At 41.4% G+C, this 25,379-nt stretch overlaps 1 protein-coding gene across 7 annotated transcripts in view; it reads right to left on the bottom strand.

The window, feature by feature from the left end:
- Nucleotides 1-25,379, bottom strand: part of SHROOM3 (shroom family member 3) — a 167,732-nt gene that overhangs the window by 98,109 nt on the left and 44,244 nt on the right. Inside the window, exon 1 of one of the 7 annotated variants that reach the window (XM_036337138.1) lies at nt 17,604-17,955. The exons of 4 other annotated variants lie outside the window; for them this stretch is intronic. In XM_036337138.1, coding sequence (XP_036193031.1) covers nt 17,604-17,683 — 80 coding nt within the window. In that variant the 5' untranslated portion in view covers nt 17,684-17,955. Of the gene's footprint in view, nt 1-17,603; nt 17,956-25,379 lie in introns of those variants that run through there. 2 more of the 7 variants (XM_036337129.1, XM_036337046.1) reach the window with 2 other exon arrangements.

Raw genomic sequence — 25,379 nt, 5'->3', positions numbered from 1 at the left:
TCAGAGAGGAAGTGATTTGCCCGGGTGTATGCACTCAATAGCATATCTAAATCCAAAACTGATGGTTTCCCCGCAGCCCTGTAATTTACTGAACGCACAAAGAGAGGACCAATTCCAGGACTGACCGCAAGGGAAGACCCGGCTGGCACTGATCAGAGGATGTGTGTCCTTGGGAGGGTCCTGAAAGTGGCCCCGTCTGCAGGGACCCCTCCCAATAAGTCAAAGCCAGCTCACCCCTCGCGTTGACTTACTTGTTGAGACCAAGACAGTTTGTTGTCTTTGCGTTTCTGTATCAGGAAACCCCACAGTCACAGAGCTGAGAAGCAGGTTTCCTGGTAAGCACAACAGGCCAATGGATGTCACTGTTGTTCCACAGAAAGAGAATCCCAACCCCTAGGGGACCTTGAACAGTAGCACACTCACTGTTTGGCTTCTTGAACGGGGCTGAGCATACCTGGAACCAAAAGGCAACTGTTTTAAGTGGGATGGTAATTAACAGCCCATTTTTTAATTGTTAGAACTAGTAATGAGCAGGCACATTCATGTTAGGTTAAGGCAAATCATTCAAATGAAGGCAAACAGCTTTGAACAGAGTGGGTAGCTACAAATTAATGTGTGTGTCATGTCACTTATCAGGGGAAAAGATGACAAAAAAATACACAGGCTGCTCCTCAGAGTGAGACCTCTCGCCCATTCAGTGGCCAAATATAAACATTTTGCAGTCAAATGCTTTAGCCTGAGCTATATCCCTGCCATTCAGCATAAATATTTTGGAAGGAACTTCTAACCCTCGACCTAATATAAAGATCAAAGGGATAAATATATTTATTAAGCACCCACTATGTGCCAGAAACTGCCAGACTTTCCACAGCTCTTTAAGATGTGTTATTATTTCCATTTTTCGTATGGGGAAACTGGGGCTTGGCAACACTAAGAGATGTTTCCAGTTACACAGCTGGTAAGTGACAGCATGGATGCAAGTCCATGTCCACTGGCCTGCAAAGCCCCTGCACTTTCCAATGCGCTCCGGCCGATTCGGTTCAAGCACTCTTTGACTGCTCACTGTGTGTCCCTCACCGGAGACACTACAATGAACATGGTGCCATCTTGCCCAAAGAAACGCTAAGGTCTGACATTTCTGGTACAATTCAGAGTGAGGAGAGCTCTTGCCGGGTGCTATGCAACGAAGGGAGAGGTCAGAAGTAACCTCTACACTGAGATCTAAAGATGGAATAAAATATGGCAGGCAAAGGCAATATAGATCAAGGGTGATTTATCTGGAGGAATCTCCAGTACTTAGACATAAAGAGGAGAAATATTATGGTTACCTGTAGTTTAAACTTAAAGGAGAGAGAGGGAGAGTGGGAGAGAGGGAGAGAGAGGGAGAGTGGGAGAGGAACTAGATCTGTCGTTCCACTTATTTATGCATTCATTGGCTGTTTCTTGCATGTGCCCTGACTGGGATCGAACCCACAACCTTGGTGTATTGGGATGACACTCTAACCAACTGAGTTACCAGGCCACAGCCTAAAGAAAAGTGTGGGTTTTTTTATGTGTTCCTTTTCTGTTAATCTTCACCTTAGGATATTTTTCCATTGATTTTTAGGGAGAGTGGAAGAGAGAGGGAAAGACAGAGAGAAACATTGATGTGAGAGAAATACATTGATTGGTTGCCTCCTGGACAAGCCCCGACCAGTGCCCAGGCCTGGGAGGAGCCTGTAACCAAGGTACGTGCCTCAGACCAGAATCGAACCCGGGACGCTTTGGTCCACAGGCTGACATTCTATCCACTGAACCAAACCAGCTGGGCAAGTGTGTGTATGTTGTTGTTGTTGTTGTTGTTGTTGTTGTTGTTGTTGTTGTTTTTTAAAGAAATAGTCTGTTTCTTTTAAATTGAACTGAGTGTGAACTATAATATTAATAACCTGTTGCCCATAGTAGATTCTAAAGAGAAGCATAGTACAGGCCCTGCTTGTGAGAAAAGCAAGCTCTGCTCTGGGAATGGTGAGACAGCTCTGGTACCACAAACGTACAAGAAATACCTCCACAGGCTGCCTTGCTGTCAGGACCCAAGTGGGGGCAACAGGAATAAGGAGTGAGGGACGCCCCATGGACCCTCACTCTGAGGCCCTGACCCCAAACCAAGGAATCCTGATTCAGCGGGGAGAGAACTGGCCCTTGCAGGGGGCCCTGCTCTGAGTTGCTATCTTATAATTTCATGAGCACAAAATTGTGAAAGTCTCTCCCTTTTTAGTTCTGGTACATATCCTCACATACACAGGTAACAGAGAGACGCAGCTTCTGGCAACTGCAGTGCTGTGACTCTTCTTCCAGGCCCAGAGCTCTCCCCTCAGCAGTGAAAGAAGGTGATACTGAGAGACAAACGCCAGTGGCATCCCCTGGCCATTCTTCTGGGCCTCCAGAGCCGCCACAGGTCACAGGCTATAATCATTCTTGCGTTTTCTGACGATGGGAACTGTCACTGTTGTGTGAGAGGCTTAACTGGCCTTTTGGGACACTTCCTTAAAATATAAATAAATTTGCCAACTAATCCTACACTTTGTATCTTGTTTTTTTCTAGGAGCTTTGAAGTCTAGATTTGGAGAAGAAAGGTTAAGGGAGCAATCCTAGAGAGAAGTAACAGGAATTTCTTTGTGTTTATTTTAATGACACCCATGAGATTCAACCTTTAGCCCAGTGACTATCATCCCCTTTTCCTGCCCAATAGTCATTCTTGGTCTTGGTCATGTTTAATATTTTCAGATAGAAATGACAATAGGACTGGAGGTCCTTTTATTGGCCCAGAACTTAATGATGATGCTCAAAAAAATAAAAATTGCTGAATCATTTATCAAGTATTTGTTATACTTATGTCTTGGGCACTGTGTCTGAAGAGACAAACTGAACATTTAAGCAAAGAAGCAGAACAATGGACTGTGGGGCCTTAAGACTTCAGTTGCAGGTGCCTTGAACCTGAAAAGAGACTAACATTGCAGCTCAGGTGGGTGATATTTGCAGGTAATACTAGTTGTAAGCTGCTATGTAAGCTACTTCTTTCCCCCTCAACAATTTGGAATGTATGAAAATGATATGTAAATATTGGTGTAATTTTCATTCAAATCAATCATTCCTCCATTCAGTAAATACTGAGCACCTACCAAGCATGAAAAGCCAGTGGTAACCAAATCCACTCCTTTGAATGAACTCATTTTCACAAGTTGAATCCACACTTAGCCAAAGCCAGGCAGTCGCATAGGGGGGAAGTTAAGACAGTCAAATAGAGTTCAAATCTTGGCCTCTCTATTCACTGTGTGACCTTGAACTAACCATTTTTTCCCCTCTGAGCTTCAAATTTCTCATTTGCAAAATGGGGTAAAGAAGTTGATGTGATGGTATAATACAATGGTTGCCCTCACTGAGATTTTCCTATATGCTAGACACCAGAGTGGCACCTTATAACAAGTGCCACAGGCAGTCATCCTGGAATGCTCTCTCTTCTTCATCTCCCATACCGAAGAGTCACCAGGTCATGACATTTTATCTCTGAAATATTTCTCAAATCTCTCCTCTTTCCATTGTCCTAATTCAGGCCTTCCTAAGTCGGTCTCCTACGTGGGTCTCCCTGCTTTCACTCTTATGTCCCTTAAATCCATTCTCTACTCACTAACCAAAGCAATCAATTTAAACAAAAACTTGTAGCTCCCTCACTTAAAACTCTTTAATGGCTCCCCACCTCCTAGAATAAAGTACCAGCCCTTAGAACAGCAAACAAGGTCATCTGTCTACCTCTCCAGACTTTTACCATTTCCTGCCCAACACCCAACACATTCTTTGCTTGTTTTCACCTCTGAGTCTTGTGCTTCCCTGTTGCCCATGTAACACTGAATTATGCCTCTGCCCAGTGTTCTCACCTCTGCTTACTTATCTTTTAAGACTCAGGTCAGACTAGGCAAGTCACCAAAGCCTTCTTCGATGCTTCCATCTTCCACTTCCAAATAGGGTCAGGCGCTCTCTATTCTTGACCATTATCATGTGCTCCTAGCTCCTGGGCATAGCTGTTCTGCTGCATTTACCACATTGACTGTAATATATTTCCCAATAAGTGCTTCTCCCTTACTGGACTCTTCTCCTTGAGGCAAAAACCTTATCTTATTCATCCGTATATCCCATCACCTGGCACAGTGCCTGGCCCACAGCAAGCACCTGGTAAATAGAGAGAGTGAAGGAATGAAGACAGCAATGTGATTCCCCAGCTGATGCTCTTTGCATACACCACACCCCATCTCCAAAATGGCATGTGTCTAGAATGGTGGTTCTCAGCCCCGGGCAGTTTTGCTCCCAGAGACATTTCACAATGTCTGGAGACATTCGGGTTGTCACAATTGGGTGCGGAGGAAGCGTGTCTCTGGTATCTAGTGGGTAGAGGCCAGGGATGCTGCTAAGCATTCTCCAGTGCCCAGGACAGCCCCCCACAACAAAGACTTACTCAGCCCAAAACAGTAATAAGAACCAAGATAGAAAAATCCTGATCTTGAACAGAGACTGGTGCATGGAAGATTCAATACAGGATTCCGAACTCTGGCAGTTTAGTGGCAGTAGTGGCAGAAATGATCACCATGCTTGATATAAACCATGTAATTGTACAGTATACTGTTGAAATTTACTGAGCATTTCTGCATGATATTAACTCATTTTATAGCATCAGATCTAAGGGACTTCAGTTCTACTTTTATAGTTGTATTTTAAATTTAAAAAAATTGTCACCTGAGGACATGCTTTATTGATTTTTTTTAGGGGTGGGGGGAGAGAGAGAGAGAGTGAGAGAGAGAGAAACTTTGATGTGAGAGAGAAACATTGATTGGTTGCCTCCCATACACTCCCTGACCGGGGATCAAACTCACAACCTTTTGGTGTATTGGATGATGCTCCAACCAACTGAGCCACCTGGCCAGGGCCTATAGTTGTATTTTAAATAAAGCAAAGTCCTATTCATGATGCACGGCCCTCTCTTCCCACTTCTCTCTTAACACAAACACATGATATAACTACTCTAGGCCTGTATCCCTGAACAACCAACTAGAATAACTGGACAATATGGGTAAACCTATATTAGTTCATCAGCTATGGTGTTGAAACACACACACACACACACACACACACACACACACACACACACACACAAAGGGTGTCCCAAAATTCACGCAAGAAGTAATTTGATAGAAAACACAGGTTTATAATTAAAAATTGTAAATTTTTTATTGATTCATAAAGTATACAGTATAGGGTTATGTACGGAATAGCATATCAGGTAAATGGCCTCCACGGCTTTGCTAGCACATATGCACTCTTTCGTTGAAATTTTCCATGACCGTTTTGCACAAATGCGGCTGAATTTCGATGAGGCTCATTTTCATCTTGATGGCTTGGTTAATCAACAAAATTGTCGCATTTGGGGTTCAGAAAATCCACGAGTGATTGTTGAGAAACAAATGCATCCACAACGTGTCACTGTTTGGTGCGGATTTTGGGCTGGAGGCATCATCGGACCATTCTTCTTCGAAAATGCGGCTGCTCAGGCAATAACAAAAGAGTGTGTATGTGCCAGCAAAGCCGTGGAGACCATTTACCTGATATGCTATTCCATACATAACCCTATACTGTATACTTTATGAATCAATAAAAAATTTACAATTTTTAATTATAAACCTGTGTTTTCTATCAAAATTACTTCTTGCGTGAATTTTGGGACTATATATATATTCAAATGTATTTCTTATCCTGCATGAACTCATTCTAGGGAGGCCAGGCCTTCCTGGAATCATAAGAGAAATATAAAGATTAAAACTTTTAAGCTGCCAGGTGAGTTTTTAACTAGCCATTTGACATCACACAGCTGAGGCATCTGCCTTGGACATGACACACTGGCTGACCTACTTCTCGGGGGCCTCAAAGTCCCATCGACTATGCATAACATGTTCATATTGGGCAATTATTTCCTTCTATGCATATTCAGCCACCTAGTGTTTGGGCATGGGGTGCATGGTGAAGCAGCCTGCCTAGAGATATCAAAACCAGGACACAAGCTCTGAATTCACCACAGTGACCCTTGCCTATAATTCAGCTACGTGACCCCCTGTCTGAACCCTGAGGCAAATTTATGATCAGTTTCTCCTGGTTATCTTCAGCTCCTCTTTCAGTTGCCCTTTTATCAGTCCAGATGTCTTTTGCTTTTGAGAAGAGCCATCTTTCTTGTCTTAGCAACTCCCCTTTCTCTTTACCTAGCTTGAATTATTCAACTACTAAAGCTGACTGCCAGTACTGGATACACATTTGCCTCTGCTTAATACACATGGGCACGGAAGTGGCTATATACTTCCTTTTTGTAAATTTAACACTTAATTCATCGTAGAATACGTAACTCATCCTAGGATATCCAAGCTGAGGCATCCTGAGCCCTTTAAGGTAGCTTTGAGTCCTAATATAAGTAGGAACAGCCGGCTTATCATGGCAAACCTCTTCAGTATTCTACAATAATGTTTTTAGCCACCATTGAAACCACAGTGAGATTGAAGTTCAGAGGGAGTGAAATTGGACAGTGAAACTTCCTTTGCCAGTGCCCTGATTTGCTTGATAGATAACCAATGTTCAAAAGTGGTGGTTTATGACGGGGAATTTCCCATTGGCTACACTGCCATTAAACACATTTTAAAAGAGTTCAAGCAAATTTGTAATGAGGAGGCTGCTGCTAGTTGTGCCAAGGGTGTAGTGCTCCTTGGCTTGGGCAATTAGTTCAATTACAGCTTAAACAGAAAGAAAAATGCAGCCTTAGCCTGCTCTTAGGTTTCCTGATGGCTTGTCAGCCACCGATTCAACTATTCTCTATGACAAAGGCATTGCCCATTGGTGCGCAGGCGCAACGGGAAACCTCATTCCTTTCTAAGCCCAGGAGTTCCCTAACTTCTACCTTATTATTGGGTGGTGTTATAGACTGAATGTTTATGTTCCCCCAAATGTATATGTTGCAGCCCTAACTCCCAGTGTGGCTATAGTTGGAGATGGAGGCCTCTACAGAATTAATTAAGATTAAACAAGGTCATAAGGGTGGGACCCTGATTCAAACCACTTTGTGTCCCTTTTAAGAAAGGGACATTTAAGCTCATTTTCTGTCTCTCTCTGCACACTTTTACATGCACCCACAAAAAGCCATGCGAGGTCATAATGAGAAGACAGCCACTGTAAGCCAGGAAGTGAGTTCTCAGAAATTGAACCCTGCTGGAGCCTTGATCTTGGACTTTCCAGCCTCCAGAACTGTGGAAAATAAATTTCTGTTGCTTAAGCCACCCAGTCTGTGGCCTACTGTTAAGGTAGACTGAGCTAATACAAATGGTGATTATAAACTGTATTTAGGAGTAAACAACCTAACAAGGTTATAATAATTAACATCACAGCAATCACCTAACAATACTCATCACACATCATCGAAATGCTACATTTTAGAAACTAAGAAAACAGTTCCACTTACAATTGAATAAAACAGTTCCACTTACAAAAGAATAAAATGCCTAAGAATAAATTTAACCAAGGGGGTGAAAGACCTGGGCACTGATAACTGGAAGACATTGATGAAAGATACCTGGGCAACACCAATAAATGGACAGATGTTGTGTGCTCATGGATTGGAAGGATTAATATTGTTAAAATGTTCACACTATCCAAAGCAATCTACAGCAAGCATGTCAAACTTAAAGGTTAACACAGGCCAAATAAACAAGGTTTAAGTTTATGTGGGCCGCAAAAAAACAAAAGCTTCAATTTTCATAGAAACGTAGGTTTATTTCATTTGAGACATGCTGAATACAAAGGGCTGAAATGAATGAGTAATTGTTAATATAAAATAATAGAACATTGTAATAAAAATTAATATTTTTCTTGAACATTAACTTACCAGACACTGAATAACTGCACAAATTAAAAAGTGTAACGCAAATAAACCTATTTTTCTTGTTCTCTGAAAGCGAAATATTTCCTGTTGTGCACACCAAACAAGTCAATCCAAGACTAATGAGCGGCAATCGGCTGCTAAAATATTCGCTGCTGGTATTAGTGGAGAGAAATGGTACGCCTGCGTGTAAGGTGCATAAGGGAAATGAATGCAACATGATTATAGTAATCAGTCATTAGCGAACATTGTAGTTTGTTATTAATAATTATGTATAACAGGATATTGGAAAAATTAATTTACAAAATTTTATTAAAACTTTTCTTACATACCGTTATATTGGCTGGGCCACAAAAATATTTGTTGTTGCCTGCATGTGGCCCGCAGGCCGCGAGTTTGACATGCTTGATCTACAGAATCAATGCGATCTCTATAAAAATTCCAATGTGATTCTTTACAGAAATAGAACAAACAATTCTAAAATTTGTATGGAACACAAAAGACCCCGAATAGCCAAAACAATCCTGAAAAGAAAAAAGCTTAAGGCATCCACTTCCAGATTTCAAACTATATTATAAAACTATAGTAATCAAAACAGTGTAGCATTAGCATAAAAACTGACACATAGATCAATGGAACAGAGTAAAGAGCCCAGAAATAAACTCATACATATAATGATCAATTAGTTTATGACAAAGGAGTCAAAAATATACCATGAGAAAAGGATAGTCTCTTCAATAAATGTTGATGAGAAAATTGGGCAGCCACATGCAAAATATATAAAGAACTCATGTAACTCAATATGGGGGGAGGGGGACAAAAATGAGCAATCTGATTTAAAAATTGACAGAGGACCTGGATAAGCATTATTTTCCATGGATAAGCAAAGAATATATACAAATGACCAAGAGGTACATGAAAAAGTGCTCAATATCACAATCATCAGGGAAATGCAAATGAAATACTGGACTATCACCTCACATCTGTTAGAATGGCTGTTATAAGAAAGACAAGAAATAACAAGTGTTGGCAACGATGTGAAGAAAAGGGAACTGTTGTGCACTATTAGTGGGGTTGTAAATTGGCACAGTCACTATGGAAAACAGTATGGAGGTTCCTCAAAAAATTAAAAATAGAACTACCACATGATCCAACAATTCCACCTCTGGGTATTTATTCAAAGGAAATGAAATCATTATCTTGAAAAGACATCTGCACCCCCATGTCCATTGCAGCATTATTTACAATAGCCAAGACATGGAAATAACCTGTGTCTATCAACAGATGAATGGGTAAGGAAGATCACACATACACACACACACACACACACACACTGGAATACTAGTTGGGCATAAAAAGAAGGCAATCCTGCCATTGTGAACACATGGATGGACCTGAGGACATTATGCTAATGAAAAAAAAAAAGCCAGACAAAGACAAATATTGCATGTTCCTACTTATATTTGGAATCTAAAAAAAAAAAATCCCAAACCGAGCTCATAGATTCAGATAACAGATTGGTGGTTGCCAGAGACAGAGGGTGGGAAGGAATGGTGGGGGAAGAGGGTGAAGGTGATAAAATGTACAAACTTCCAAAGTTGTAAGATAACTAAATCCTGGGATGTAATGTACAGCATAGTGACTATAATTAACAACACTGTGTAGTATATTTGAAAGTTGTTTAAAGAGTACATCTTAAAAAAACTATTCACAATAAAAAATTTTAAAAGTATGTATGGTGATGGATGTTAACTAAACTTATTATGGTTATCATTTCATGACATAAACATATATCAAGTCACTCTTGTACACCTAAAACTAGTACAATACTATATGTCAACTGTATCTCAAATTTTTAAAATGCTAGATTTTAACCCAGGGACAATTTTATATCAAATGAGAAATTAATTATAAATCAGTCCTAGATATACACGATTTCAGTATCTTTCTGGATTATTTTTATCTAATTTGGGAGAAAAGCTAGCTTATCTTTTATGACATAATCTCAAATTTCTGTAACACATTTTCCCAAAAAATTTCAAAGGACTTTGCTCCAGACTTCTCACTGGTTTTGAGTGAAGTCCCAGGTTCTAGGAAAAGGCTGATTCCATTGCCTGATTTTTCATTAAAAATCATTTTGCTTTCTCTTAGTGTTTGACGAGAGAAGCAGCGCTTTGATTTGGGGATCTTTTAAAAAATGACTTTGTTCTTTTTTAATCCCAACTGCTCCAGGCATCATTAGCTCCTTTTAATAGAAGTTTCAATTTCCTTTTATCCCTTTGAGCATGGGTTCCAATACCCTCAAAGCAGTACCTGTTAATTGGCCTGGAAGAGGTCACCCTGCTAAGACGAGGGAACCATCTCACATGTCTTACAAAGTCCGTGTAGGTCTTTGGGATCAGAAGGGGATGGATTCATCCCACAGCAAATGTTTAGGTGGCATGTGATTATATTTTCAACATAATTACTATATAATTACATGTACTCACTCTTATCCAGCACATTCTCTGCTATAATTAGTTGGCCTTTATTTAAAATTCATCTTTAAGATTTTTGTCCTCCTTTTTAAATTTAGTTAATGGCTGAGGGGCCGTGTTATTTTTGACAGTAGTTTCTTTGTATGTCATAATTTTTGGTGCTATTCTCCTATACAGGCTCCCAATCACGTGCTTTTTAAGGAAATGACACAAGGGACTCTAAAGTAGTCTCCCACCTTCACATACTCCCTATCACACATTGCTTGGCCTATTCTAGCAGTAATTTCTCCAGAGAAGCCTAAAGTGTCTATAAAGCTTCCACTACATGGATACAGTTTTTAATCCAAGAAATTTTTTTGAGGGAAACCTGTTCTATTACTTTATTAATTTACTTTCTCCTAGTGTTACACAAACTAATCTGGATCTGGAGTGGGTACTTCACTCCTTCAGTGGAAGAGGGAAGTAGTAAACCTTTCAAGACAATCTACAAGAATTCACAGAAATGTGACTCCATCAAGTCAGCAGTAAGGAGGAGGGAGGCTAGGGAGGCTGCTAAAAAAACCAAAAAACCCAAAAACAAACCACACACATGTACTCTTTCCAGGCTAATTATCCACTTCAAAGAATCACTCGTAAAAAAATATTCTACAATATCTCATCGTTTATTTTTAAGACATTTTAAAGAAACCGCAATATCTGGTAGCTCAGGAGTTATCACTTAGAACTTGTGAAAAGTCAAGCACTGTTATTTTCACACAATTTCTGTCTCATAGATAGACCATGGGTAAATATTATTATTAAAAATGGCATATCCCAAAGATGCTACAATACGCTAAATGAAAAATCTAGGCCCATAGTTTTCTTTTTCCTATAGCATTGCTTGACGAGATTATTTCTTTACACACTTTCCAGAATCAACTCCGTTCATTTTCTGTTCTTTCGAAGAACTGGGTGAAATCCTAAGTTTAGCACATCTGATAGAAGTAGACCATCAAGAGAAAGGTAAGCGATTGCCCTCATTCAGTCTTTCCTGAAGCACTGTGTGTGTTCTGTGTTAAATGTCACCCATCTGAGAGTGATATGGACAATTTAGAACAGAATCAAGGAAGAAGGACCTTAACAGCCCAGGACTCTAGATTAAGACATGGGAATAACAGGTGAAGGGATTAAAGACTAATCTGGAAAGGAGAGGTGTGGCAAGCCAATGCCTGCTGTCCTCAGAAAGTTAGAAGGTAGTGAAGTGGAAAAATCATTCAGTGTTTTCTGTTTGGTCCAAGGAAGATGAAAGGATGAAGTTATGAGACAGCAGATGACAGAGTTAATAGAAAGAAGAACATTACCATAATTTTAAAAAGTTCAGGACATAAAATAGTCTGCTTTTGAATCAGGGAGTTCACTTTCCTTGATGGGGCTGGTTGACCATTTTAGGGGACTGTGTGAGCACATGTAAGACAAGAACTAAAATTTTCATTTCTCTCCTTACCTTGAAGTTTTATGAAAACTCCTACCTTGGAGAGAAATGATTTGAAGCAACAAAATTAGGTACAAACAAATAATTCAAATATTAATGATTTGAAGGGTCTAGGACTGGAAGATTGATTATCTTGTATGCTTTTGTATAGGTTTTCCCAACACAAAGCTAAGAAAAGGGTTACTTTATTCCATTAGGAGAGACTGTATGTAAAACTAGTCCAGTTCACTTAGACAAAAGCCAAAGTCTTTAAAGGATGCTCCACTAAGGTTGTTTATCTATACTCATGTACTTAAATAGGCTCTTTGGAAATTTCTGTGTGGGTTGTCCTGAGTGGAGAGACACAGCCCTTCGCAGCCATCGTATTGCCCACCTGGAATGTGGAGAACTCCACTTCACCCACGGAACTTTTGGCAATGCTCCCTCCATGGCCTCCTTCAGCAGTAGAGATTCTAAATGAAGTCTGAGTCCTAGCAGGCATCCTCTGGGGCAGTTGAGAGGGGGTGGGTCAAACTCTAGGCTAACTAGTGACCTGGGGGAGGGCGTGGAGAGAGACAGCAGAAGGGAAGGTGCTTCTTCAGACAAGTCCTGCTTTTTTGGTGGCTGGTATCTGTGAAGTGTGACGTAAAGAGAAGTAGCAGAGCTCATCTTAATCGACTAACATGTGTTCTGCAGTGGCCCTCCACATGGTGCCATGGAAAGCACTCCACATTATTCAGTTTAGGTAAAAGAGGTTAAGATAGTATGGTGCTAAATATACAGGCTCTGCAGTCAAAGAGCCAGGGTTCAAGTGCTGACTGTCTAATTTCTAACAGTATGAATTTGAACAAGTAAGTTACTTAACCTCTCTAGGCCTCAATCTCTCAACTATAAAGGGGCTAGGAATAGTTGCTGGCTCATAGTGAGTACCAGATAAATGCTGGCTTCTATTATTTTGACAGAAACAGAAAACTGAATCCCACTTGAGCTTGTGTCTCCTTGAGTCCCGTCCAAGACACAAAAGGAACAAAAGTGGCATTGAGGTAAGAATCTAGGTCACGTCAAACCTGTTGCTCTGCCGATTGGAAAAGAACATGAATCCAGACTGGGTCATGCTGAAAGTGAAAGTGAATCCCATACAGCCTTTAAAGGAAATAAAACTGTATGTCCCGATAGGGAAAGGTATCCAAAATATATTCAATGAAAAAGCATGTTATGAAACAGTATGATCACCTTAGGGAAAAAGGATTGTTAATATAAATTATGATAATATGTCAGCATGCATAAAAGAGTTAGAGAAATTTCCACCCAACAATGGATAATGATTTGGGGGCAATTAAGATTGCATGGGTAGTCACTATATATTTGTTATATATTTTTTAATTGATTAGAGGGAGAGAGAGAGATCTGTCATTCCATTAGTTATACATTCATTGGCTGATTCTTGTATGTGTCCTGACTAGGGATGGAATTGGCAACCTTAGTGCATCAGGACCACACTTAACCAACTGAAGTACTCGGTCAGGGCTATATCTGTTATTTCTGTAATATTTAAATTATTATAAAATGAATATTATTATTTTTTAATTTAAGAAAATCAATGTTTAAAAGAAAAAGCATATTATCCCTTTATAGATTTTAAATTTTACTGCATAGTGGTCACCTTAAACTGGAGTAGGGTATCCTATATAATAAAAGCATAATATCCAAATCGACCAAACGGTGGAATGACCGGTTGCTATGACGTATACTGACCACCAGGGGGCAAACACTCAACACAGGAGCTGCCCCCTGGTGGTCGGTGCGCTCTCACATCCTTTCAGTGCCACTCAGCCAGAAACTGGGCTCATGGCTGGCGAGTGCAGTGGCAGTGGCAGGAGTTTCTCCCGCCTCTGCTGTAGGCAGACAGTAAGAAACAAGGGGTCGCAGACTTCAAGAGCCCGGACTGTGAGAGGGATGTCTGCCTGCCGGCTTAGGCCTGATCCCCCCAAGGCCTAAGCCGGCAGGCAGACATCCCCTGCGGGGTCCCGGACTGTGAGAGAAGGCAGGCCGGACTGAGGGACCTTCCCCCCCCTCCCCCATCCCCAGTGCATGAATCTCGTGCACCGGGCCTCTAGTTAATAATGATGATAGATAAGCTGAACAGGAAATGTTTCCCTGTTCTCTTTTGGGAATGATAACACATATCACATTTTAGAGTCTCTTTCATCATACCATAAATCCTCCCATGAACCTGGTGATGTGGGTGTTTGTGGCTAAGACTTTGAGCTGTGCAGCATTACATCCTGGTTTGATTCCTGGCTCCATGTCTTACTAACAGTATGACCTTGGGCAAGTTTCTTAATCTCTCTGTGCCTCAGTTAATTTATCTTTCAAAGGGACCTACTATTAGTACTTCAAAGGGGTGCAACGAAGATGAACTATGATACTTTTTGTAATACTCTTAGAATAGTGACTAAGCACTAAATAAAAAGTTTAGCCATCATTATTTTAATCTTCATTTAGAGAAAACTATGGATACAAATGATACATTTATCATAAAACCCCAGAATCCTGACATTCATTCCCACTACCACCTTCCTAAACCATAATTTTTATCACTTAACTCACAGATTGTTGCTATACCTTTACACACAGGCTCCTTGCTTCTGGTACCTCGTGCTCCAACCTATCTTGCCTGCTCTTGTGGGATTCAGCTCTTTTGAGCTTTACTTTTATCACTTACATCTTGTCTTAAATGGCTTCAGTGGTTTCCCATCATCAAAGTTTAAATTACAAACATTTTCATTTGTCCTTTCACACACTGGCCTCATTCTGCCTTTCTTATATGTGACACAGCATTTCAGACTTGAGCCCTCTGCTTCAGCCACACTGGTCCACTCACTGTTCCCAATTCTGAGCACCTCCCCCTTCCCTCCAATTATGAGTCTTTGTCTCAGGTGATTGCCCACTCCTCTCTCTAATACCATCATCTCAAGATCCCAGTGAGTAAAGCCGCCTGACTACTCAAATCCACATTCACTTTATTTTGAATTCCTAGATGTATCGAACATCCTCATCCAAGCTCTCATTTGAGACTCAGTTAAAGTCACCGAGGCTGGTATCCTATGTAAATTCAACAAGCATTTATTGAGCAGGCTTTGGAGATGAAGAGACAAAGTCCGTGCCCTCATTGAGCTCATGTTCTATTAGAAGAAACAGAAAGTAAACAAATAGCTGCTTGGCCATGGCTGGCTACATGCTTTGTCAGAGGTACATACAAGGCCCAGCAGTGGCCCAAAGACAGAAACAACCACAAAGAAACAAATCAACATTAAGGGCATGAAATGTGTGGCTTCCCTTTCCCTCACTTAACCAAGGCTGACTTTCCTCTGGCTGACCAGAAACATGGAGCTGGAGCTGAAATATTTTAAGATCCTGTCCTACTTAAGCTCCTAAAATAACAGGCTCTGACTGGTTTCCCCTCTCCAGCACCAGTCTCTCCCTGGTGTATATTTCTTCGACTTAGTTGGCCTCCATCTGCCTGGTTATTTGTTTAAAATGTGAACCAACTGGTCAGGTACAGTAATCTAATTCTGCATTTGGTTCGAGGCCAATGCATTGAGGGCATTCAATAAATAATGGTGCCTGGTGTGCCTTTCCTAGATTCTGGCTGCATATGTCTGATGTGAAGCTGGGATCCTAGGAGGCAAGCTCAAGAGACAGTGGATGGAGGGTAGTGGAGCTCTGGAGGCCACGGAGGCAAACGTGCTTTGCCTGCCTGCCCCGGAGATCACACACCCGTGCTGGGCTTGCTGCAGCGATGCTGACTGCATGCAAATGTTCCTCTCCTGAGTCGGTTTGGGTGTGACCTCCTTCCTGACGTGGTATCCCCAGATTCAATCTGGGTAAAAGTACATCAAGGCTTCCTCCCTATGGGCACCCAGGCCTGTGTTTACTTGCCTTCATTAAGGAAAGTCTCCTTCCTGTGAGTGGGTGGTTTGGGAGAGGTGAGGTGAGGCAGGAGTGGTCTAGGATTATAGGAGCTTTCCCAATGGAGGAAGAGCAGAAAGAAGACAGGGACTCCCTTCACATGAAATTTCGTGGACAACGTGTATCCACCTTTCCACCCATCCATTCAGCCACCTTCTTTACCAACCATGTGATAGGCAGGAAGGCTTCAAAGATGAATATTACAGGACCTGGCTCCTGGGAGATAATAAATATTTGCTGCATTAATGATTCAAGTTTGTGCACTAGCTTTACCTGGATGATTATTCCCTACTGGAGGACACCCTGCACTTTCCATATGACAGATATAATCTAGCATATTTCAGCCCATAGTTTACAGAGGCATAAAAAGAATATTACAGCATAGTTCCTATTTTTGGACTTAGATCCCAATTTTCTCATTTTCAACCTGTTCCGCTTCTGTCTTCTGCCAGTCTACATTTATGTATCCACTGTCCGACCCACGGTTTGGTCTCTCCTGGCTGCATAATGATTCAAATACAGATTGTTTTCAGGCAACACTGGCAGTTTCCACTTAGCCTCTAGCTCTTTCTTCTAAGCTGCGTTGTTAGACAGCAAGGGGTTGGAGGGAAGTCAAGGGAGCTGGCTCCCAGTTTGAGCTAGATCACCTGGTTTTGGGGCAATTTGGCCTTCCTGACTGCATCTCCCATTCTCCATCTGTAGAATGGCAATGATGCCAACTGGCCCAGAGATACAGCAAGGGTTGGTGAGCTCATAGCTGGAAAGGATGATGTATCCAAGAACAAAGCAATATGATGAGGTGAAATTCTGATTTTATGGCCCATCAATACCAAGCCTCATACTGTTTCTGGCTTTTCTGCTTCTGTGATTTTGGCACATGACTTCCAAGGAAGAGGACTGAACAATGAGCATGACTCGTCTTCTCAGACACAGACTCCCATATATAGACTGGATTTGGCACAAGTAAGAACACCCGGTTGTAGCTGGCTGCTAATCAAACACGGCCCGCAGGTGAGCATGAAAAACACCTGGTTTGGAGAAGCCCTTCTGAAGCAGGAGAGCATTTTTAAAGTGTCACTCAAAGCTGGAGTCAATTAAACTACAAGTTTGAAGAGAAATCATGTTACAAAAGGAGAAACCGATCTTTATGCTTAAGGATGCAGAAACTTTGCAGATTATAGCTACCCTCTCCCCCCCGCAAAAGAGAACATTCCCTCCACACCTCCTCCCCGCCCCCCCCCCACACCAATTAATTGCTCTTTTCCCCTACTGAGTGTACAAAACAAATTCTTTGTGGAGGTCTCTCTATAAGAAAATTCCCCTTTATATCTGCTTGTAATAATCTGATAGCTGACAAATATGTTAGTAACGTACACAAAACGGCAGCTAAAACCCAAACCAAACCCTGCTCTCATAAGCAGAATAGAAAATGGCAAACCAATGCCCAGTAAAGTATGGATAGCCATAATTGAATTTACGTTGTAATTTTCAAACATAAGAATGAACAAACAGATATTGTGTATATTTAAAAACAAAGAAACTTGCCAGAAATAAGATTCTCTTAGAGAAAATGCTGTCTTAACCTCAAAATCAGTCTCGAGGTTGCCAGAAGATGCACTCAACAAGCACTTTCAACCTACCTAATGGAGGCAGTAAAAGTAATGAACACCACGTTACTGCCCGCACATCTGCCACTTCTCCCCAGAAGCCCTCCTGCAGGAACGCCGGCTAGTGGGAAGCACAGGCCAACGCCGCCCCCACTTACAGACTTTGCTGCCTTCTCCAGCTTTGAGTCCCAAGCCTGGGGAGAATCAGAGCCAGGCAGCCGCTCTTGCTTAGCACCATCTCCAAGCCAGGCCAGCAGCAAGACTGGTGAGAGAGGACAGCCCAGAGGGAAGTGGAAGAGGCTCTTACTCACCATCCACTCAGGGCTGGCACTGATTATAAAAACAACAGAACTCCCCCATGCAGGGGCACCTCCCAGCCACCTTGCCTCATCACCAATTTGCAGTAATAGGCTCTGCTGTAGGCATGAAAGGGAAGGGAGCTGGACATGGGGAAAAGGCCAAGAGGCAGAAAACAAATAGGAGCCCCCAAGCACTCCTCAGAGAAGCATTCATTTTAGGGGGGGCCGCCTTGTGATACCAGGGGCTCCCCAGAAAAACATACATCCCATCCCTCAAGTGTAGGGACCATGGAGTTAGTCATACAGAGATTTGTTGGGTACTCAGAGAACAGTGACAGGTGTTGGAGTTGGTGGGAATGTGAATTGGTGCAGTCACTAAGGAAAACAGTATGGATGGTCCTCAGAAAATTAAGACTAGAGCTACCATATGACCCAGCAATCCCTCTTCTCGCTATCTACCTGAAAAATTTGAAAACACTTATTTGTAAAAATATATGTACCCCAATGTTCACTAAGCATTATTTGTAGTAGCTTAAACAGGGAAACAACGTAAGTGTCCTTTGATGGATGATTGGAGAACATGTTGTGCTGTCTGCACACAATGGAATACTACTTAGCCTTAAAAAGATAAAATTTTTCCATTTGCAACAACCTGGATTGCTCTTGAGAGTATTATGCTAAGTGAAATAAGTCGGACAGTAAAGGACAAAAACCATGTGATTTCACTCGTGGGCTATAAAACAAAAAGTAACTAACAAAACAAACAAAAACAGACAACAGAATGGAGAAGGGGTGGTTGGAGGACCAAGAGGGGTCATGTATATGGTGATGGAAGATTAGACTTTGGGTGGTAAACACATAATAAAATATACAAATTTAGTATTATAATATTGAATTCTAATTTATATGTTATTAACCAATGTTACCCCAATATATTTGATTTAAAAAGTGTCTCCCTATAACTAGAGCCGGCTGCCTTCTTAGGGTTGCCATAATTTGGGACCCAAGTTATGGTAGTTTCTGAGACCCCCTCAAAGATCTGGATTTTGGCTACTTCAAAGGTATTGCCTTGCAAATACGTGTGTGGGATGATAATTCTCTCTCTTCCCTCTCCTCTCCCCAAGATCACTCCAGTTTCTACAGAGAAGGCTTATAGGTCCATGGGAGTTCTGAGTTGGTCTGTGTCATTTATAACCTAATACCCTTCTCCCTATGAGGTTAGATCCCTTTAAGGGCTGGCAAAAGCTTTAGAGTCTTCAGAAGTAGTAAATACACCCCTTTTCTCTCTCTCTCTCTGTGTGTGTGTATGTGTGTGTGTGTGTTGTTGTTGTTGTTGTTATTGTTCATCCTCACCCAAGGATATTTTTTCCATTGATTTTTAGCGAGAGTGGAAGGGAGGGGGAGAGACAAAGAGAGAGGAACATCAATGTGAGAGAGACACATCAATTGGTTGCCTCCTCACCCGCTGGGGATCGAGCCTGCAGGCGTGGTACATGCTCTTGACCAGAACTGAATCCAGGACCCTTCAGTCCGCAGGCAGATGCTCTATCCACTGAGCAAAACCAGCTAGGGTGACACACCACCTTTCATGATCTGATCCATGGAGAACTGATTCCCTAGGGTCAGACTGCAGGGGAAGCACAGATAGAAGGGATCACTTCATTTGTCCTTTTTAATTTGCTATTTTTTAAAAAATCAGCTATGTGGCCTTATTCCTGAAAGTAATTTTAAAGCTTTGCAGATGAAGACTCAGAAGAAAATGAGAAAGGAGGGTCTTCATGGATGACTCATGCTATTTAAAGTGTTGAATCCACTTGACCTTGTCCCATTGCATGCTAGGTAATTTACCTTTAACTAGGTCCTTTGAAAGAAGATTTTGGTGAAATACATTATTTATTTGTTTAATTCAACATTTATTCCCAGAATATAAAGGCAACTCATGTGTAGAAAACACTAACAACCAATCAACCAAACATCTACCATCTCCTTTTAGGGGTAAATATACACATGTCATATCAGACAATTCATTTCTGAAGTTTCGGTATATTCAGTGCTATTAAAAAAAAATTAGAATGGACAAAAGTAGTGCTTTCAGTCTCCTGTTGACTCACCTAACAGGCTTGGCAAAAGCTTTCTTTGACCTCTGCAAGATGACAGCCTCTTAGATGTCCAGCTCCCAGTCACTCCACCCACATTCTAATCCCAGTGTGGGTTCGGTGGAGCTGCCTAGTTTCCCTGAGCTATCCGGATGCCATTCATTGCAGAGATTCAGTCATTAAATCCTGCCAGACCTGACCTGGAGACCTGGGAGGGGAAAGGCATTATAGACGAGGTGCCAACCCAGAACCTGGCATACTCCCTTTCAAGGCCCAACACACCTGGACTCAGCCAGGCTCCAGTCCTTCATTTTGACTCATGATCCTAGACCTAGTGATGAGGATGTTTCCCCAAAGCAAGCAATTGAAAAGATTTTTGTCTTTCTTCTCACTGAGGACAGTCCTACAACTTCTACATCTTGGATTCATTCTTAGAACACATAGATTTGTCATTCAGGATAGAGCTTTCTTTCCTAGTTTGTTTCTCCTTCAGCAAGACTCTCATTGCCCAGAGGAGCCAGTGACTGTGAGGCTGCCATCAGCTTCTAAAGCTTCTATACACCTGAGTATATCCTTCTCCTCAAAATAATATCCCATCCATAGAGGCTTAGAGGAGAAAGGAAACACTGAATTTCACACAAGAAAAAGAAGCCCTTCCTTCTATATATAATGGTTCTTCTGATGCCCTCAATTTTTGCTACCAAGGTTCCATTCCCGATTATATCACCAGGGTGAGGCCAAGTTCTCAGTCTTTATTCTTTTCATCAAACATACAAAAACCAATGCAAAACAGACAGGCTTTGCCTATTGATTCTGCAAGTATTTTGGTTCAACCCCTCCAGGCCTATCTTTCCATGACATAGTATGCCAACTCAGCACTGTGATGTTTTCCCTTTTTTGAAAACTCCTCGTTAAATAAAAGTGTATATTATAGAACTATCTTTTCTCCCATCCAGGAATGAATTAAAAGACTATTACTCTTGAGAAATTATAGGCAAATAGGATTGCTAGGCACATTGGGAAAACTGACTTAAAATTAGTAGTGACTTCAGGGATGAAGAAAAAGCCTGCTCTGAGTCCCTACCTATATTTTATATGAAAGTAGCTACACAGGATGTCCATTAAATAATTACCAACTTGTTCCCCTTGGGTTCTTAATGGTTGGGGTACATTTTAAATGGGTAGGAATGTGTTTATGTTTTTGTACTATGAAGACTGTCAAGTTATTTTAAGATAGCTGGATGTTCCTTCAAATATTTATCACATGGCACTTAGAACAAAGTAATGAAGAACATCTTGAAGTTTCAGAATTTCTACAGAAGAAAACAAGCTTCTAATAAAATACAGGGGACATCAATTACACAGTCGGCTCACTTATGAAATATACTCAGGGCAAGAAGAGTTCCAAGACATCATCTTGAAGAAATGGATTTAGCAGCATGAGCAGTGGGTAGTCCCAATTCTTAGTTGTGCATAGTGTATAACCAACAGAATAGGTTGGGATACCAGAAGAACTTTCATGCCAGGCATCAGGGCCAATGCCCACAGATTCTACACAGGACATTGGTGGGCATCACTGATGTTGAGACTCAGGATTGATCTGATAGTTCAAACCAAATGCCAGAAGCCTCCCTGAGGTTCTACTTTGCATTTTTCACAACCTGAAGATCCAGAGGACCCCATGTCTTGAGTTGCTCCTGTGATGGAGGAGCCATCATTCTTTTGAGCACTTAAGTTTACTCTGCTCCCCCCCCAAAAAAAATTAAAAAATAAATAAATCAGGAGTATACGGAGGGGAAAGATTGTTGAAGGATGCCCAGCAATAACTCTGATGAAAGTCTAAGGGTGGGTAGGTACCCTTAGAAAGATTGTTCCATTTCTCCAGAGGTCTTTTATACCTGGTCTAGGCAGGATGGAAGTCTTGTGTTAGAGTTCCAGGATTCCAGGCCTGACTGTCCCTGCATCAAGCTGTAGAAATGGTTTCATCAAGGAATTAGATGCCACCATTTCCTTTGTGACCAGCTCATGTCAGGTCCCACACAGAAGAGGGAAGCAGCAGGTCCCCCTGGAGGAGAGAGAGTACTTTTTCTTCTTAAAGGGAAGGTTGTAATCTCAGAAATATGGGTGATTAGTGAGTGGTCCTTGAGTCAGCAAAAGCTGGGGTGACTACACAATGACCATATTGCTGTGAAGATACACAGTCGGAGGTAGGTTGGCCGAGATGGTCCAGTGAAGACCCTCTTCTACCTTTACCTAGATAACTTTGAAGACATTTAATCTGTAGTCTTTCAGGCCTCCTGACAGGTAATCATGAAGACAGGAATTATTATGATTAGAATATCAGCTCAGTAAGGACAGAGGTTTTTGTCTCTCCCACAACAACCCCCTCTCCCTGCTGCATCCTCAACATTCAGAATAGTGCCTCGCACACAGTCGGTGCTCAGTGTTTGTGAAGTGAATATAAGAATGCTGGTGAAGCTGTTCTCAGGAAAGGGTGTGGAATTGTCACAACAAGAGTATTAAAGGAATCACGGCCTGTCCATTCTATTTTTTGTTCTAGCGTTTGCATGTATATGTATCAACATAGTTCAATATACTTCTATAAAAGTCACATGAACACCTGTCCTGATTATATAATACACAGTTTACTTTTTAAAAACTTGGAAAATAAAAATGTCAGCCTTTAAAAAATAACTTAACATTCACACATACAAAATATGGTTGGAGATTGTCTTTAATCATTTTGGAGTTTGAGGATGGCTCCTCTTTTTGCAACTTTGCAGATGAAGAGCTTAAAATTTGATAAATTATCAACCTAATGAGGCTTCTAACTCCTCTAGCCAGTTATTAGCTGTCAGGAAGTGATCGTTGTTACTTAATTATAAGATGAAACTAAACATTGAGAAATGTTGAAAGTGATCTGATTGGCCACTATTCCAAGGACTAATTCCACAGGCATGCCCTCTTACATACCAATTAAAGCTGCATCAGCCATAATAAAATGGTGCGTGCCCTTGGCTGTGTTCTATGTTGTCATTTTCAGATCAGAACAACAAAAACAATTGCAGTCTAGGGCACTTCCTGGGCACCAATGACTGCGAGGCTTTTCTAACTTATAGGATAAGGATTCCGCCTACAGGCTTATTACTCGTTAGGAAATGCCCTTATTTTCACTTAGACCACACCCAAAAATTAAGAGTCAGGATTTTCCCCCCTCCTTCTTTATTTTTAAATTGAATTTATTGGGGTGACATTGGTTAATAAAACCATACAGGTTTCTAGTTACAATTCTATAACACATCATCTGCACACTGCATCATGTGCTCACCACCCAAATTGTCTTTCTGTCCCCGTTTGTCCCTCCTTTGCCCTCCTCTACCTCTCCCCACCCCCCCTTTTTTCCCTTTAGCAATTACCATACTGTTGTCTGTGTCTGTTGTTGTTGTTTTTTTCTTAATCCCTTCACCTTTTTCTCTCTGCTCCCCAACCCCTCTCCCCTCCGACAGCTGTCAGTCTGTTCTCTGTATCTATGAGTCTGTTTCTATTTTGCTAGTTTATTTTATTCATTAGATTCCACATATAAGTGAAATCATACGGTGTTTGTCTTTCTCTGACTGGCTTATTTCACTTAGCATAATACTCTCCAGGTCCATCCGTGCTGTCACAAAAGGTAAAGATAATAGAAGCAACCGGCCATCTGTTTTACTAGCTGCCAGGGAGAAAAATACCAAAGAGCTTCCCAATAGGAAAATGTATATGCATGGCATCGGATTTGATTTTGAGGGGCAGTTTATCAACAGGGTGAAATGGGTGTTGGAGGGAGAACGCTGAGTGATGCATAGGACTAGTACTGTCTACGTGCAGGGCTACTGGTATATAGATTTAAAAAAATTAAGACATGGTTCTCAGGATAAGTTTTTCATTTCTAGCTTGATTATGCAATTTTGTACCAACACTGGTTTTATCGCTATCACCTACTTCTCCTTTCTGGATTCTCCTTGCTATGTGCCTCAAGATAAAGGAGATTGGTTAAATGGCAGGAGCCTGGAGCTCGAAGGTTGTCTAAATTTCAATCCCAAACTGCCATGTAAGCATGGTTTTTGGTATTTGGTGAGAAGAAAAAGAGAAATAACATTTAAAAATTTGCTGAAGTACAAGCATTTCCCACCTCAAGTGTAAACTGTGTTGCAAGATTTTAATTATAAATTACCTGGATTGTAGAGAAGGCCATGTGACCTTATAGAAAAAGGGATTAGGATAGCCTCTATCACCTGAGGTAAGGATTCAAGAGCAATCGCCTCTAACCAGCACACTGATGTTCCCATAAATGCTGGTTTTTGCTAGTTTTGCCTTTTGTCCTACTTGAGTATTGCTGCAGGAAATGGTCCAAGAAGCTGGTGCCAAAGATGATGGGGAGCAGCATGTATAACCATCAGCGGGACTCCATGGAAGTTTAACGCCCCTAAGTAGACAGTAGATAAAATTTCCTAGAAATGTGTATTAGTTTTAATCCACCATTCTATAACCTGGGATTAGGAGTCTTTCTAGCAATACTAGTTATAGTCCTACCTTATTACTAAATCTCTAGCTAAAATGGTGACAGAAACCACGCCTGGGAATAAACTGTCCGCACTTGTCTCCATTTTATCACCAGATTGCTCTTCAAGCCACCGAGGTCCAGCTTTCACCCCCATCATTCCTTTGCAACGGCTCTTGTCAAAGTCACTGTCATGCTCTATCTTGCTAAGGCCAATGGTGTGTGACCATATCTTGGGATCCCTCAGCAGCAGCATTGATTGCACCTGACTATTCTCTCCTCCAAGAAGCATTTTCTTTTCTTGACTTCCACGACACACCCTGCTGGGGCTTGCCCCTCTCTCTTCCAACTCACTGACAGTTTTTCTCAGTTGCCTTTGCTGGATCTACCTCCTCTCAAAGTCAATGTGCGCCCAGCTTGATCTTCACATCTTTTCTCTATCTACACTCTCTCTGCTGAGTGAATCAGATGTTGTGACCTTAAATACTATTTATGTGTTGACGACTCTCAACTTTCTCTAGCTCTGATCTCTTCCTTGGATTCCAAATTCTTATATACAACTACCCACCCAGATATCTGATTGGTATATCAAACACAGTATGTTTGAAATAGAACTCTTGCTTCTGCTATTTCCTAGCACCCCCCACACCCATCCCAGCTCTCCAAACTTGCTGTTCTCCAGTGTTCCCCATCTTAACCGATGGCCTCACTATCAGCTCAACTCTACAGCTCAAAACCCAGCAGTCACCTTTGTTGGTCTTTCCCTTCATTATTCTATTCAAGCCATCAGCAAGTCAGGTGATGTCATCTCATAAACCTGTCTCAAATCTCATCACTTCAGTCATCTCCATGCTACCTGGAACAACCTACCATCATCTCCTTGGATTCGTATAATAGTTTCCTACCTGGTTTCCCTGCTTCTACTCTTGGCCTTACACATTCTATTCCTCAAAAAGGAATCTCAGTGTTATTCCAAAGACATAAATTCGATAATATTGTTCC

The sequence above is a fragment of the Myotis myotis genome, unplaced genomic scaffold, assembly GCF_014108235.1.
Source record: "Myotis myotis isolate mMyoMyo1 unplaced genomic scaffold, mMyoMyo1.p scaffold_m19_p_1, whole genome shotgun sequence".
In the NCBI taxonomy this organism is placed as follows: Eukaryota; Metazoa; Chordata; class Mammalia; order Chiroptera; family Vespertilionidae; genus Myotis; species Myotis myotis.
This window is presented reverse-complemented; position numbering and strand designations above follow the sequence as displayed.